Source organism: Poecilia reticulata, chromosome 7, assembly GCF_904066995.2.
Source record: "Poecilia reticulata chromosome 7, P_reticulata-male-v2, whole genome shotgun sequence".
Lineage (NCBI taxonomy): Eukaryota > Metazoa > Chordata > Actinopteri > Cyprinodontiformes > Poeciliidae > Poecilia > Poecilia reticulata.
Genome location: NC_088836.1, coordinates 29,378,794 through 29,393,055, shown reverse-complemented (window position 1 = coordinate 29,393,055; position 14,262 = coordinate 29,378,794). Strand labels below are relative to the sequence as shown.

The 14,262-nt window shown below is 39.2% G+C and overlaps 1 protein-coding gene across 1 annotated transcript in view; it reads left to right on the top strand.

Annotated features, from left to right (window-relative positions):
- Positions 1-5,897: 5,897 nt before the first annotated feature.
- The window catches only part of tshz2 (teashirt zinc finger homeobox 2), a 55,488-nt gene continuing 47,123 nt past the window's right edge, over positions 5,898-14,262 (top strand). Inside the window, exon 1 of the mRNA XM_008414560.3 lies at positions 5,898-6,727. Coding sequence (XP_008412782.1) covers positions 6,688-6,727 — 40 coding nt within the window. The 5' untranslated portion in view covers positions 5,898-6,687. The remainder of the gene's footprint in view (positions 6,728-14,262) is intronic.

The window sequence follows — 14,262 nt, the reverse complement described above, 5'->3', positions numbered from 1 at the left end:
TTTTTCATATTATACCGTGTTTCCATTTGTTTTGGTTCTGATCGCTGTTTTCGTCCAGTCAGCTTGTTCTACATTCTGGAGATTTGGACCCCTACCAACACAACTCTTTGGGTGCTTTAATAGTTTTCAGTCTGCTTAACACTGACCAGAGTTGATTTCCTAGGATTGTCTGCTTTGTTTGGACAGGTGTGAAAGCTCATCTAACCGCCGGTGCGGCCCAAACAGCACTCGGCTCAGTTGCAAGTGAAGTGTGATGGGGTTTGCCTGCAGTGGGAAAACAGAGGAACTATTGTGGAAATACTGCAGAAGTGATCGGGACACTTGCTCTGTGATTGTAGATACTATTTAAAGTGGCAGTATTATGTAAAGTTTACTTTTTGGAGCTTTCCGTCATGTTATAATTTTATTCCTTGATTCTTTGATGCATGTTTGAGAAATCCATTAATCTCCCTTGGCAACCATTCAAATGTGTAAAAAGGTTGGTGCAACCAAGATGCTCCTCCTTGGATCTGCAGCTTCCCTCCCCAAAACTCCCTCACTCAGCTCCTTCAAACTAGCCAGCAACAATTTGTAAAGACTTGGTGGAACTGAGCACCTGCTGGGCTCATTATAGAAGCTACTTCTCAGTCCAGCGCTGGTAAAAACGTTAGATGTTACCGTATTTTCCGCACTATAAGGCGCACCTAAAAACCTTCAATTTCCTCAAAAGCCGACAGTGCGCCTTATAATCCGGTGCGCCTTATATATGGACCAATATTGAGCCACAACAGGTCTAGCAACTACGGTAAGCAGCCGCCGACTTCATTTTCCCCCGTAGAAGAAGAAGCGCGCGGTGCATGCTGGGATACGGTTTGTTCCGTTCTCTACAAATGTGGATGTGTAATAATAAAGAAGTGGTTCACTCACGGTTTTGGTGTTGCAAAATTGTGCCCAGCTGCTTTCTGGGTAACACAGACCAACCGACATGCTGTCGCCGCAGTCTCTGTCTCTCTTCCCCCGGACCCCCCCACCACCCCTGGCTTTAAATGTATAGGGGCTGGTCCCTTGGTAACCCTAGTCGAAGCACCGCGGATGAATGTCTAAAGCCACTTTGTTGACATAAAGAATGTCAACAAACCATATAGGCTCAAAACGGACGGGTGGAAACCGTAATTGTAGCGTCTATTCCATGCGCCTTATATATGAAAAGAGTTTTAAAATAGGCCATTCATTGAAGGTGCGCCTTATAATCCGGTGCGCTTTATAGTGCGGAAAATACGGTAATAGAAGAGTCATGTTGTGATGTCTTCCTGAAGGCGGGGTTTCAGAAAGACCAGGAGTTTTTAAAGAGACAGTGGCACAATTTCAAGGAAGTTAATTAAGACATATTTGATATCTGTATAGCATTTTTATAACAACTGAAGATGACATAGTTACTTGATTCAGTTATAAAATGACACTTTGTGCCTGATAAATACATAATACCCCTCCTTTAACAAATTTATACATATGTAATATCCAGGACAGGTCGTGTGTTTTAACTTTAAAATTATAAATAAGAAGCATCATGAAGTTTTTACTATATGTATCTAAATCAACTTGTAGGCTCATACCAGAAGTTATAACCCTCTCAGATTATTCATTCTTTGAAAATAAATTAGGTACTTTGTGACACTGACATCAAACATTGTCACCTTAAATGTGTTCAAACACATTTAGGTTTTGTTTTTAGCTTAATGACTCAATGTTGGACATTCAATCAACGGTAACTCCACTACTAACTTTAATACTGAGGGGTGAGGTTCTGCTGTCTGAGGACAAAGTAGAATGTGAAGACGAGTCAAAGACCTCTGATGTACAGCAAACATCAGAGGTCAAAAGTGTGCAAATGAAAGACTTGCTCTAAAACCACCTTGCTGACAGTAAATAAAAGGCCGATTTTGTTCGTGCTACCGAGGTGTTATGGCTGGTTTTCCAAGGAATGAGGGCACACTTACTGTTCCAGAACTGACTCAGGCTTACATACAGCACCCTGTACCACTCTTTGTACACATAAAGAGAAGCCTTAAATTGATAAAATCCCCTTTTGTTGCAATTACATGAATAAACAGTGAAAGTTTTGCTGCAGTTCTAGCTTTGGAAATCTTTTATTTTCCTACATTATGTTTCACCTAACTGTATGATGCCAAGATAAACAGTAGTGTTTAGGAAAAACCACTGGACAGTCTGACATTACTGACTTATTTTTAATTTTGTCAGATGAAAAATATACTGCTCAAAAGAATAAAGGGAACACTTAAACAACACAATATAACTCCAAGTAAATCAAACTTCTGTGAAATCAAACTGTCCACTTAGGAAGCAACACTGATTGACCCGACGAGGGTCCCCGTTGTCAATCAGTGTTGCTTCCTAAGTGGACAGTTTGATTTCACAGAAGTTTGATTTACTTGGAGTTATATTGTGTTGTTTAAGTGTTCCCTTTATTTTTTTGAGCAGTTATTTTGACCGACCTGCTTCTCCTTTAACCTTATTCTACAATGTTTTTGAACTCTTGAAAACGCAAAGCATTTTTTTTTGTCAATCCGTAATTCTATTTTTTTAGTGATACTTAAAGAGTTTGTCACATGTTGGTTTACTTCAGTGACATTTTTAAGCCTTTTGAACCCTTAACGACACTATTTCGCCATTTTAAAAAATATCTGAGGATATTTTCAGAATTTTTCTGCTATACTTCATGCAACTTCCTAACACATTTATGATAATCAAAAATAACTTATTGAACATTCTCAGTAAATTCTGACTGGAGCTGGAGAGGTTACAGCTGCTGCTGTTATGATTCCTACTGCTGAAGAGGAGTGACATGTCTGCCAATAATGAATCTGAGAATGATGTAGGACATGAGAGCTTTAATAAACAGTTTTATTAGTAAAGATAAAAGTGGTATGAGGGCACACTTGTATCTTTATTGTACTGTATCTATGCTTTTTTTATTTACCATCATTACAGTACATGATAAAATATGCAAATGACAAAGATGGCAACATCACCCACTGCAGGAACAGCTCTGTAAAAAAAATAAGAGATGATCAATTTCTCTGACTTTACTTTTTATAGGTATATGTTTCAGTAAAATGAACATTGTTCTTTTATTCTATGAACTACTGACATGTCTCTGAAATTCCAAGCAAAAACTTAGTATTTATTTGCAGAAAATGAGAAATGGTCAAAATCTCAAATAATGCAAAGAAAACCAGTTCATATTCATCTAGAAACAACAATATTAATGTTTTAACTCAGGAAGAGTTCAGAAATCAACATTTGGTGGAATAACCATGAAGTTTTCAATGGGGTTCAGTGCGGTGGGCTCTTAATTTTTTCCAGAGCTTTTTATATTCCAAACTGTAGCTCAAAAGTTCTTGTGAGCACCGAAAACACTGCCAATGTTTTTGTGCAGCCATTTTTATAAAATCCAAAATCCAATATCCATGTATGGCATGTTCTCTTGTCTTACCCATTTTGAAGAGCGGCTATAGGAGGACAGGCCTTTGTGCAGTTAATGAAGGATTACTAAATGTATACAGACACTGATCAAATCCTACAATTATCAGGGATGAATCTAATGGAGAAAAATAAGTAAAGAAGACATTTTGTAATGTGAAATTTTCACCTCGAAGAATAAAAATGTTAAAGTAAAAAAAAAAAAAGAATCTAAGTGGAATGTTTCTGCAAAAAAAAAAAAAAAAGATCACTGTTTTACTGCTTTTTACAAATCTTTATCAGTGGTCCCAAAAAATGTGCAGGGCACTTTTCATGCAAATTATGGTCAAAGTGTTGTTTGTTGTTCTTTGTTAGAGAAGCAGCTCTGCTTGCTAATGAGTGTCATGAAAGCCACAGGTTCTTTCCGCCAACTATAAATAAAAAAAAAAAAAACAACTAAAAAGGAACATGTTGAGTAAAATCCTAACGCAGCCAGGTATGCGAATGGCAGGCGTGTGATTGTAGGAGAAGCTCATCAAGACTCCAAGGATGACAGACTCCGCCATCTGCACACGGATGTCACGCATGAGTGGCCGGTAAAAAGTTGTAAACGATGAGAAACTTTTTATTTTTTTATTTTCACAGTTTGGGGCGTAAAGGCGCGGAGAGGCAGCTGTGGCACGAATACAGCGTGGGTGCGGGTTGCAGTGGAGCGCGGCCTTTCATGGAGAGATAAGGTGAGGCGGCGGTGGGCACCGTTGCAACGGCTGTCACGCCGCACGTACGCTTTGTGTACACACAGGGTGTTAGGAGCTGTCAAACAGGTAAGGCTCAAGCTTGATCTGAGCCATGATTGATCGCACAAGTTCAGGTGGAGTTCACGGGAGGTCTCAGGTATCATTGGTGAAATGAGTGACAGACACAAAATAGGGTGATGGAATATTATCAGGAAGCCATTTGTAATGCGGGGCGAGCCTGGATCTCTGAGGGGTGTTGTCTCTCTGAAATGAAGTCATCCATCACCTCAGCTTCATATTTGATTAGGTCATGAGAGGCTTTTAAAAGAGAAAGCAAGCCTTTGTGGGGCAACAACCACATATGGAGGATGTGGTGGGAAAGAATGCTTTAGAAAAATATTGTTTTAGGTGTAAAGAGTATGAAGGAAACAGTTTTAGAATAAAAGCATGGTGTGAAGTAAACTGAAACAACTTTCACTTTCCTTTTCCGTCATTTTTAGTAAAGGAGTTAACATTTTATAGCTATGGTAATCCTGTGTTTTATTTTCCTGTATGTATGACTTTTGATTGGCTTTGCTTTTGGAGTTTTGGTAAATTCCTAAAAAATTTATAGATATAAGAGAAAAGCCTCTGCTTGACTAGTTGTAGTTTTTGGTATGGGTGACATGGCTCAGTGCCCAGGGTGGCATCATGTCAGGGGTGGCACGTTGAAACAACAAAAACGTTATCAATCTTTTTATTGTTGAAGATGCTTTTGAAGGCCAGTGGTTGCCCCGTAAGCACTAAACCACTAAAGAAAATGGCCTTTTATTGTTATAACAGACTTAAATTTTTTTCTACAACTTAAATATTTAGCCTAATCAAGGATAATTGTGAAGTTGATTTCATACGGTGTTTTGTCTTTCACAAAAAACAAATGTTTTATATCCTAATATAAAAAAACGGTCCAGAGAAACTTAAACAAAGTTATTTTTAATGATTGATTAAACTTTTATTTATGAAAATGGGTAATCCTAGTGTTCTAGTTTCATTCTTGGAAACCAGACATATTTTTCCTCTCTTGTAAGTTTTATTGTTTCACCCCAAATAAGTGCTTAAATATAAATATAAGTAATAACTTGCAGACTGTTTGCAATGTGCAGATAAGTGTGAAGGTAACAGTCATTGTTGTGAGTGTAAAGGCCGTTAAAAGGTTAAAACATTTTTGTATTAAAAGTCATTTTAAAGTTCAGTTTTTGATGAAGAGCTTAAATATACCACCATATTGACTGTGGATGAATTTCACCTTTTGAATTAAATTGCTGAAACATATGAGCTTTCTGGTGATATTCTGATGTATTTAGATGACATGTAAAATTGTTTTAATCATATATGCACTTTTTCCTTCCACTCAACTTTCTATCCAAAACACTGTGTGCTTCCACCTTCCTTAGCAATTATGTTTTATATATCATTGTATGTTCTTATAAAATAATTTTTTTCAGTTAACTTAAAAGAAATGTTTTGAAATATATAATTGTGTGTGTAATGCATTTGACGGAGTTGCATTTTTGAGTTGTAATGAAGGTAAATTAGCTTTTCAGTGATATTTTAATTTATTGAAATGCACCTGAATCTTCTTACAACCGGCGTGTGATTCGAGGAACTTCATTCATTTTTCTTTCTTTCGCTTTTTTTTTTTTTTTTTTTTTTTTGAGATATTTCAAACTTCTTCCAGCGAGCAGAGCGGAAGCTGTGAGGCAGAAAAGCCAGAGAAAAGCAGAGAGTGACAGAAAGCAGCCGCGGCACACACAGCCCCGGCTCCCGTGTCTTTTCTCTGGCCTCTGTTCCTTTAATAAACTCATGGTTATCTAGTGTAACAAATGTCTCGCTGCCATCATCAAGTCCAGGCGAGGAGGGAGGAGTTTTTAATGTTCAGTTTGTTCTATGGATCGATGTCTGCTGGCATCGCCTCTCCCCCTCCGCCTGCACCGTGCGTAATCCACCGTACCATTACCAGAACGCCTTGTCTTCATTTTTACGCGCACATTTTTATCCACGGACGCAAGAAAACCACAACAGCCGCTCTGCCCGGACTCTCTGACTGACTGACACACATCGATCAACGTACGAGGCACTGATGGACAAAAGCGGATGGTGAAAAGAGACGACTCGCAGCCCGGAGGAAGAGGAAGAAGAGGAAGGTGAACAGAGAGAGCCCGCGGTTGAAACATCTGCTCCTCGCTTTTGAAAACGATCCCTTCTTTGGATTCTTTTCCTTCTTCCTTTTTCTTTTTTTTTTTTTTTTTGTTAAAACAGAACGCACCGAGCAACTCGGGAGAGGGAGAAATAGAGACTTAACACACACTCCGCACTCCCTGCTCCGTGTGCGTGCGGTTGAGTGTGTGTGTGTGTGTGTGTGTATGCATGGACTATCGTACAGACCGCATTCAGATTTCACCTGGACACAGTGAAGTGAGCTGCGACTCCAGAAAGAGAAAGAAAAGCAAAAATGCCACGGAGGAAGCAGCAGGCTCCCAAACGGGCTGCGGGTAAGCGACAAAAAGAAAACCTTAACACGAGTGGGATTTCTTTTTTTTTTTTTCTTTTCTTTTCTGTGTGGAAACCGGTTTTAAACACAATTCAAACTTTAATCCAGTGGGACCCCCCCCCCCCCTCCTCCTCCTTCACCCCTCCGCCTCCTTCCTCCTGTGTGTCCCAAGGAGCCCCCAGCTAAGCAGGAATTTTGTAGTTTATTCAGGACAGAGTTATATAACTGTAAATAATCTGAACGCAGACTCCGAACAGCTGTATTTTCTTCAGGGACCTCCGGATGGGACCCATCAGGGTTCACTTTGGGCTCAGGTCCAATGTTACAGCAGCAAGGTGGGGGGTACATGTAGCATAAAACAAATTATCCAAACAGTTATGAGGGGGGGGTGGAGGGGGTAATAATATGATGATAAATAAAGTAATGAGCTTGGTAAACAATAAATAAAATGCATAACTTGATCTAATTGTTTTTCTTAAACTTAAAGCTGCTAAAGTAAATAATACTGATTTGTACTTTAGGAATGTTATATGAACATATAATATTTATTCATTGTTATTCTGATTAGGAGGATTAGACTTAAGCAGAAATATAAAAACCTGATACAGAACTAAGTGATAGTTTTTTTTGCAGAATGTCAAACAGTTATGTTATTGTCTGTCTTCTTGAGCAGCAGTGGAAATATAATAATATGCTATTAGCCGGGTAATTAGTTGGGCTTTCTGCTGCTTTAACCAGCAAGCAGTTTTTGGTTTTTACTTTCAGAATTGTAAATATTTACAAAATTAGAATATTATTTATTTTGTAAGTGAATGAAAAGTGTAGTTCCCTTCTTTTAGCCAGCTGACTGGCAGTGTGCAGCAGCAGGCCGGGGAGGGAGGGAAAGGTTAAGGTTACTCTATTAACGTGCAAAGTCGGGTGAAAAATCTGGTCACTTTGGTTCTTTCTCTTTAGCAGATCATAAGAACGTATTCAGGGAAAATGTAAGTGATTTGAAAAGTCGATACCTGAATACCCGGCCCACATCTAAAAAAGAGTTAAAGGCATAATTGTTGTTTATTCCTTCCTTTATGATGCTAAAAGCAGCCACAGGGCGTTTATTCACTCACTGTTTAGAAACTTTTTCTCACAGCTGAAGAAAAAAACAACAAAATCTCTGAGGGTGTTTCGATTTGACCCGCATGAAGAAGAGAGGGGCTGAAAGATGTGCTGCTGCCGCTGTATCCGTAGCAGATGAACTCTGTATGAACTCTTCATAATCTTATGGACAAATGGAGAATGGGTTGCACTCCCTCACACACACAGACACACTACACACTTACTTACGTGAGGTCTATCCAGGAGAAAAAGAGTAAAGCACACCTCCACAACACACCGGATTTATTTTATTTTTTTGTGCAGAAGGCCACATCGTTTGCTTGTGGAACTCATCATCTTCATCTTCTGATGCTTTTTTTTATGATCTCATGTTTACAGCAATAGAAAAAAAAAAAAAAAGTAGAAAAATTCTGACCACAGTCACACAACTCAACGTAACACCGCCTCTTTCATTTCCTGCACTCCATTTTTCCTGAAACTTCCCTTAAAACAAACAGCTTCAGCAGTGATGGAGCTGCTGGATTAAACCCAGATTGATCAAGGGCATTCCGGCGTTCTGAGGATGCAATTACTTGGTTGTGGTGCGTCGAGGAGTTATCAGTCTTTATTACGGCTGCGGATGCAGCAACCAGATGGCGATTGTTCTCTGCCAAATAATAGCATCTCTTTGCAGCCGCTTAAGATACTGAGACCCTTATCTGCCCGACACACTCTCAGTTTACACACACGCTCGCTCACATCGCCATACATTCGCACAGTAAATATTTTTTTTCTCGTTTCAACCCCTCCCCCCCCCACCTCACACCCCGAGGCTTCGGAAAATCCGCCTTTTCTGCGAAACAATGCCCCCAGCTTTTATTCGGAGAACTTTTGAGAAGATGCCTAAGTGATCCCTTTACACGCTCTCAGCTGCCTCGCCTGTACTCTGGTAAATGTGTCAGCCCTACAGAGAAATAAGCCTTCCAGAAGAGTTTCTTCATTGTTGAGGTAATTGTCTCCTCTTTGACAGGCACATTCATCAGTGGCTTAATGGTCAATCAAAAGTTGGCAGGCAGAGTGTTTTCATTCTTTCCTATCCACTACATTAGGAATACTTAATCAAAATGTCTCCCGGTAATGGCTGTGAAGAGTTCATGACTGACTGATCCGTTGTCTGTGCCGATAGAAAATTAACAGCTCGGCACCGGAGAGATGTGGGCCCGCAGATAAACAAATTGTGCATTAATATTTCATCTTCAAGACCTGGGATGTGCTATCAAGCGGTGGAATATTCCTGGGCTGTGTTGTCATTTTTCTCGCTTTTTTTTTTTTTTTTTTTGCCCCCCTCCCCTTTTCACCCCCCCACTACTACTCACCCCTCTTCCCCACTCCTTCTCTCCTGTATTCTTGAAGGCTCTTTGCAGCTGTAACTCATTTCACTTGATGACTTTACTGGGGTTACAGAGAGTGACGACAAATTGATTACCTGGCAGAGCAAGAACGGAGCGAGGAGAGGCGCGGGCTGACAGTCATGTTATAATAATATGTTTAATGATGTGTGGAGGGGGAACAAGGAGAGAGCAGTATTGGAATAAGAGCATGGAAGATGCAAAGGAATAGGTTTCATTTTTTTTCCTTTTTTTTTGTCTTTGGTGGCGCTCTTAAAGATGCAGCATCTCTCTCTTGGTGAAAATTGTTTTTTTTTTTTTTTTTTCCTCCAAAACGAACCCCATTCCCAGTTTAGACATTTATCCTCCGGATTCAGCATCCTGTTTGCTTGTCCTTTTTTAGGGATTGTAATATCACGACCCTCCTCCTCCCCCCCACACCCCTTCCACAAATACCTAGTAATATTTGTGAATGCTTGCACAAGTAAAGGCCCGGTTATTCACAGATTTACTTCCTTTGTAAACATGGTCTGTATGGTAATTTAGAATGCCAATTACTCACCGGTGCAGAATAGGCTGCACTAAAGCTTTGCTTTATTACTGGGCAAGCATCACAAAGCCAGAGGCTAACAGGCCGCCGTGTCCAAGATGGAATTTGTGTATCAGGTTTATATACGGTGTAAACACGAAGCCCTATAAGTGCTCGGGATGCATTTTTGAGTGAAGGGGGCCATATGTTATTCTGTGGCCGTGGGAGTACTCCCCTCACAGTTTTTTTTTTTTTTTTTTTTTTTTTTTTACAATAGCTCCGTGCTTCAAGCCGTTAGCCCAATTTGCTGTTAACAAGATAAATTGGAGAACAGACAAAGGCATTAAGTGTTGCAGTGCCAGCTAGTGACTGACAGCAGCTTGTGGGAATTGGCTAGCAGAAACTCCTCCTAAGTGGTTTGTTCAGGAAAAACATCCTACGATCAAGGCAGATGTTGTTTATCCAGTTTAAGTAGAAAAAGGGAAGTAGGCTCGGGATGAGAAAATCTGCGGGGAAAGCAGCAGAAAACGTAAGGCCTGGAAATATCAGATTAGGACTCGTTCAGTTGTCTCTTTTTTTCTTTGACTAAATTTCAAAGAAGTTTGAGGGAAAAAAAGAAGCAGATTAAAAATAATCTGTGTTTAGAAAAAAACTAGACAATTTGTTTTGTTATTTTATTTTTTTTGTTTCTTTCTTCCATGTAAATATTCTCAACAGCTCCTGAGTTTGAACACAAGGACCTTATGTTGCCTCTAAATCCAGGTCTGCTGTGTCCGGATTCTGCTGGGCCTGTCGGGTTCTTAGATCGTTTATTTTCTGTTCTCACGGCTCGGATTGCCTATTTCACAAACAATTTGCGTTGGATTACAGTGGAAAGTGAAATACTTTGGCCACTTTTGAATGAAAATCTTTCAGTAATCTCACAGTTCAACTCTTGTAAGAGACTTTTAAGTATATTTTTAAGTATTTGCTCGAATGAGGCCTGGGCCAGCATGGGATCCTCATGCTATTATAAACATGGGTAGCATTCACGCTGCTGCTGCTGCAGCAACAACAAGCAAACATTGATTCTTACAGTTAAATCTCCAATATTTATTTTTATTTTGATTGTGATACACAGATTTACAAAAAATATAGAACTCTGGCTAAATTCAATAGTTGCTTATTGCACAGTATTTATTTTATTTATTTATTTATTTTAGCATATTTGTTCTTTATAGAGTAACTCTGGGATTATTATACATTGAAATTAGCAGGTTATTAGTCAGTCTATTTGCCTAGATAGCTAGCCTGCAGTCTGCTGCTTAACATTTATGCCAATGGTAGTTTTCCACCTGTAGTTTTATGACATCAATAACATTATTAGAAACTAATAATGGTTGTATTTTACTTTCCACGTCAGCTAAATTTGAGTTTGTTGTAAACACAGGGAATGTCTGATAGTCATCTTTCAGTCAGCTGATTGGAAGTGAGCAGCAACAAGCGGGGGAGGGGGAGATGTATTCACCTATTTACCTCGGGTCACATTTGCACATTGTCTTGCTATATTATTGCCAGTGCCGTAAAGGTGATAGAAATTGTGCTTCTTTTAAAAAAAAAAAAATAATAATAATGTAAATGTGAGAAAACATGCACAGTTAAAAGAAATAAATACATTCTGCAGCTACTTTTATTCCTTGTCACATTCCAAAATTTGGACACACCTTTTTTTTGCATTTGTTTTATATTAGGATTTATCACAATTCTCAGTGGGCAAATTGCAATCACTAAGGACTGCTTGGAAGCAATATTCGGTTGAATATTATATTTCAACCCTCATGCAGTTCTGCTATGCAGATCGATAATATATTTGACCACTTGTATGGACTCCTATTGCCCTTAATGGCCAAACCTAATGTATATTTTTACTGTCTGAGGTGGTAAAGCTCACAGAGTGGAGAGGAGGTTTTGAAATGGCACAGATAGAAAAGAGCCAGAGGAATGTAGGTTAACCAGAACTGGTGCGATCATTTTAGAAATAGTATTTGCAATTAGATGTTTTCCTGATTTTGTGCGGGTCGTTTGTCACAAAATTTAAAATTAGGAAGTTGTTTTTGCTCTTTTATATTTGAGTTGAAATTAAATTTGTGATTTTAAGGCAGAATTAATTTCTGGTGTTGGTAAAGGGGATTGTTTTGTTCTTATTTATCTGATGTTTCTACTGTAATAATCATTGCAAATTCTGCCAAAACATAACAAATGACTCATTTATTTCTTTTTGATGTTTGAAAATCCTCCGAATTTAGGAAGGAATCCATAAAAACAAGGAGGCAAGCCTCCCGTTTGGCCTTGAAAATCATGCTACAGTTGAAGCAGTTTTAAGACGCATTTTTTATCAGCTCTGAAAAACCTGTTTAACACCAGATCACATACCTTTGGGTTCGTTAGTGTACTTCTTTCATAGCCTTAAGAGAACTTTAGATAAAGTTACAGGGGAGCGTTATCATTAGCAGTCATTAAAATGTGTGTTGCATCTCTCTGAATTCATGTCAACAAGGCGTATGTTTTGTTTTGATCAAATCCAGCCGTGAAATTTTTTAGTAGCTTGTGAGCAAAAGGAAACTTTCACTTTGTTGCAAAGCTTGCAATTCTCCCAACTTTCAAGCGCGCCCATAGAGACGCTCCTTAATAACTTTCTCCTCATCAGCTAGTTTTGTGTCTGCAGCAGGGGGAAAAAAAGTAGCATGGAGTCAGGTGGCGTTAGGATGATCTCGGTGCGTTTTATCATACATGTAGGTGACAGGTTTAGATAGCGAGTGGTTTGTGGAAGCCTTTTGTTTGCGCGCGAGGCCAACGAGGCGGTGCGCTGTCTAGGTGATAAGAAGCGAGACTCCCGTTGCCCTCCAGCGCAGTGATCTCGCTCTCCTGTGTGGAAAAAAAAAAAAAGCAGCCTGTTATGATGGGTCTCAAGGCAAGTTTCCTGCGCCATGTTGCACCTCTCTACAGCAACCGCTCATTCACCTCTCCTTCCCTCTGAGACCTGTACTAGTTTCCAGGCAAATGACACAATTTGATATGCCGTCGGAGGTGATTCATGTGGATAATGTTTCCGTGTGATCATTGCTGCAGAAAAGCCACTATTTCTTGTTATGTTTTTCTTTTTTTTTTCCCTCTCTTTTACTCATTAAGCCTGACAATAACTGGAATATTGGGAGAGTTTATTGCGGGGAGGCTGAAACTCATTATTTCTGCCAGACATTCCAAGTACAAAAGAAATTATGTTATGGTATTTTGTCGAGGTCCCTACAGATATAATGATTTACAGAGGAATATGGGGAGGAGACTTTATAGCTTAGATTGTTCATTTATGTGGATTTAGAGGATAAGAGTGCAAGGCAAGCTTGCAGTTAATACAGTAGCACAGTGGGCCTGCTATTGATTTCCACAGAGCAGGTACAGTTTGTCGTGGTTTATGGTAAAACTCACTGCAGCTCATATGCTTTGTGTTATTCCAATGATATTCATTTCCCACTACAGTTTAGAACTTGGTAATTTATATCCTCTGCAGTTGTGTCAACATGTAATCTGTGTCCATACAAAGTTGAGATGATTTAAGTGAAGACATCCATCTTGCAGTAGTTGACCTACATGCGTAGTCAGGCAGAGGGCATGTATGCAGGCCATATGGTTTGGAGGTTTCTCGAAAACAATCACAGCCGGATCAGGTTAGCCTAACCGGAGATGTCTTTTTGAAAGAGGTCCTTAGGAGCTTTAAAAATCAGGCCTCTCTGATTTCAGACAGGCAGCGAACGGGCTGGCGTTCCTCTTCTGCCTTCATTCAAATGGAAGAACACTGAATGCATTTCTCCAAACTGTAATTAAAATAATCAGGATTTCAATCTAAAAAAAAAAAAAAAAGCATGGACCGTTACCTGTAGTAAGCATGTCAAGCTTTTAAAAATACCCACGGCATTGAAATTTTCCATCATGCTGTTCCTACAGTTTATTCTACAGAAGGTTCTTTTATGAAGGTGCCAGAGGAAGTTTTCTTGTTTGGAGCAGATTTGCCCTGGACTGAACCTCCCTTACCTGTTTCTGGCAGGCTTGTAATAAAAGGACATTTTAACATCATGCTTGGCCTCACTGTGTGCAAATTTATCACAGTTCTAAATATTAGTTTTGCTTAAATGTGTTACAATTATGCAAGGAGTGTTATTAGAGGCTGAAGTTAATGCACAAGAGCAGCTTAGATGTAAGCAGTTTTATTTTTATTATTAGTAGAAGTAGCGGTGGAAGTAATAATACCATATAGTATGTTATTTATATTAACAGACAAATTACCTTTATTTAATGATGTCACAGACAATTACAGTCTGCAGCTGAACACACATTGAGACTGTTGAGTTTATATGAGCAAAGAGGAAACTCTAAGCTGTTTCATTAGCTTTTAAATATCTTATACGTGCAGTTCATTTATGCGTAGGGCTTTTCTTGTGGAGGACTGCAGGAAGTTTTGTCTTTGTCTCTTTGATGAATTAATGTGATTAACAAAATAGAGGTAAT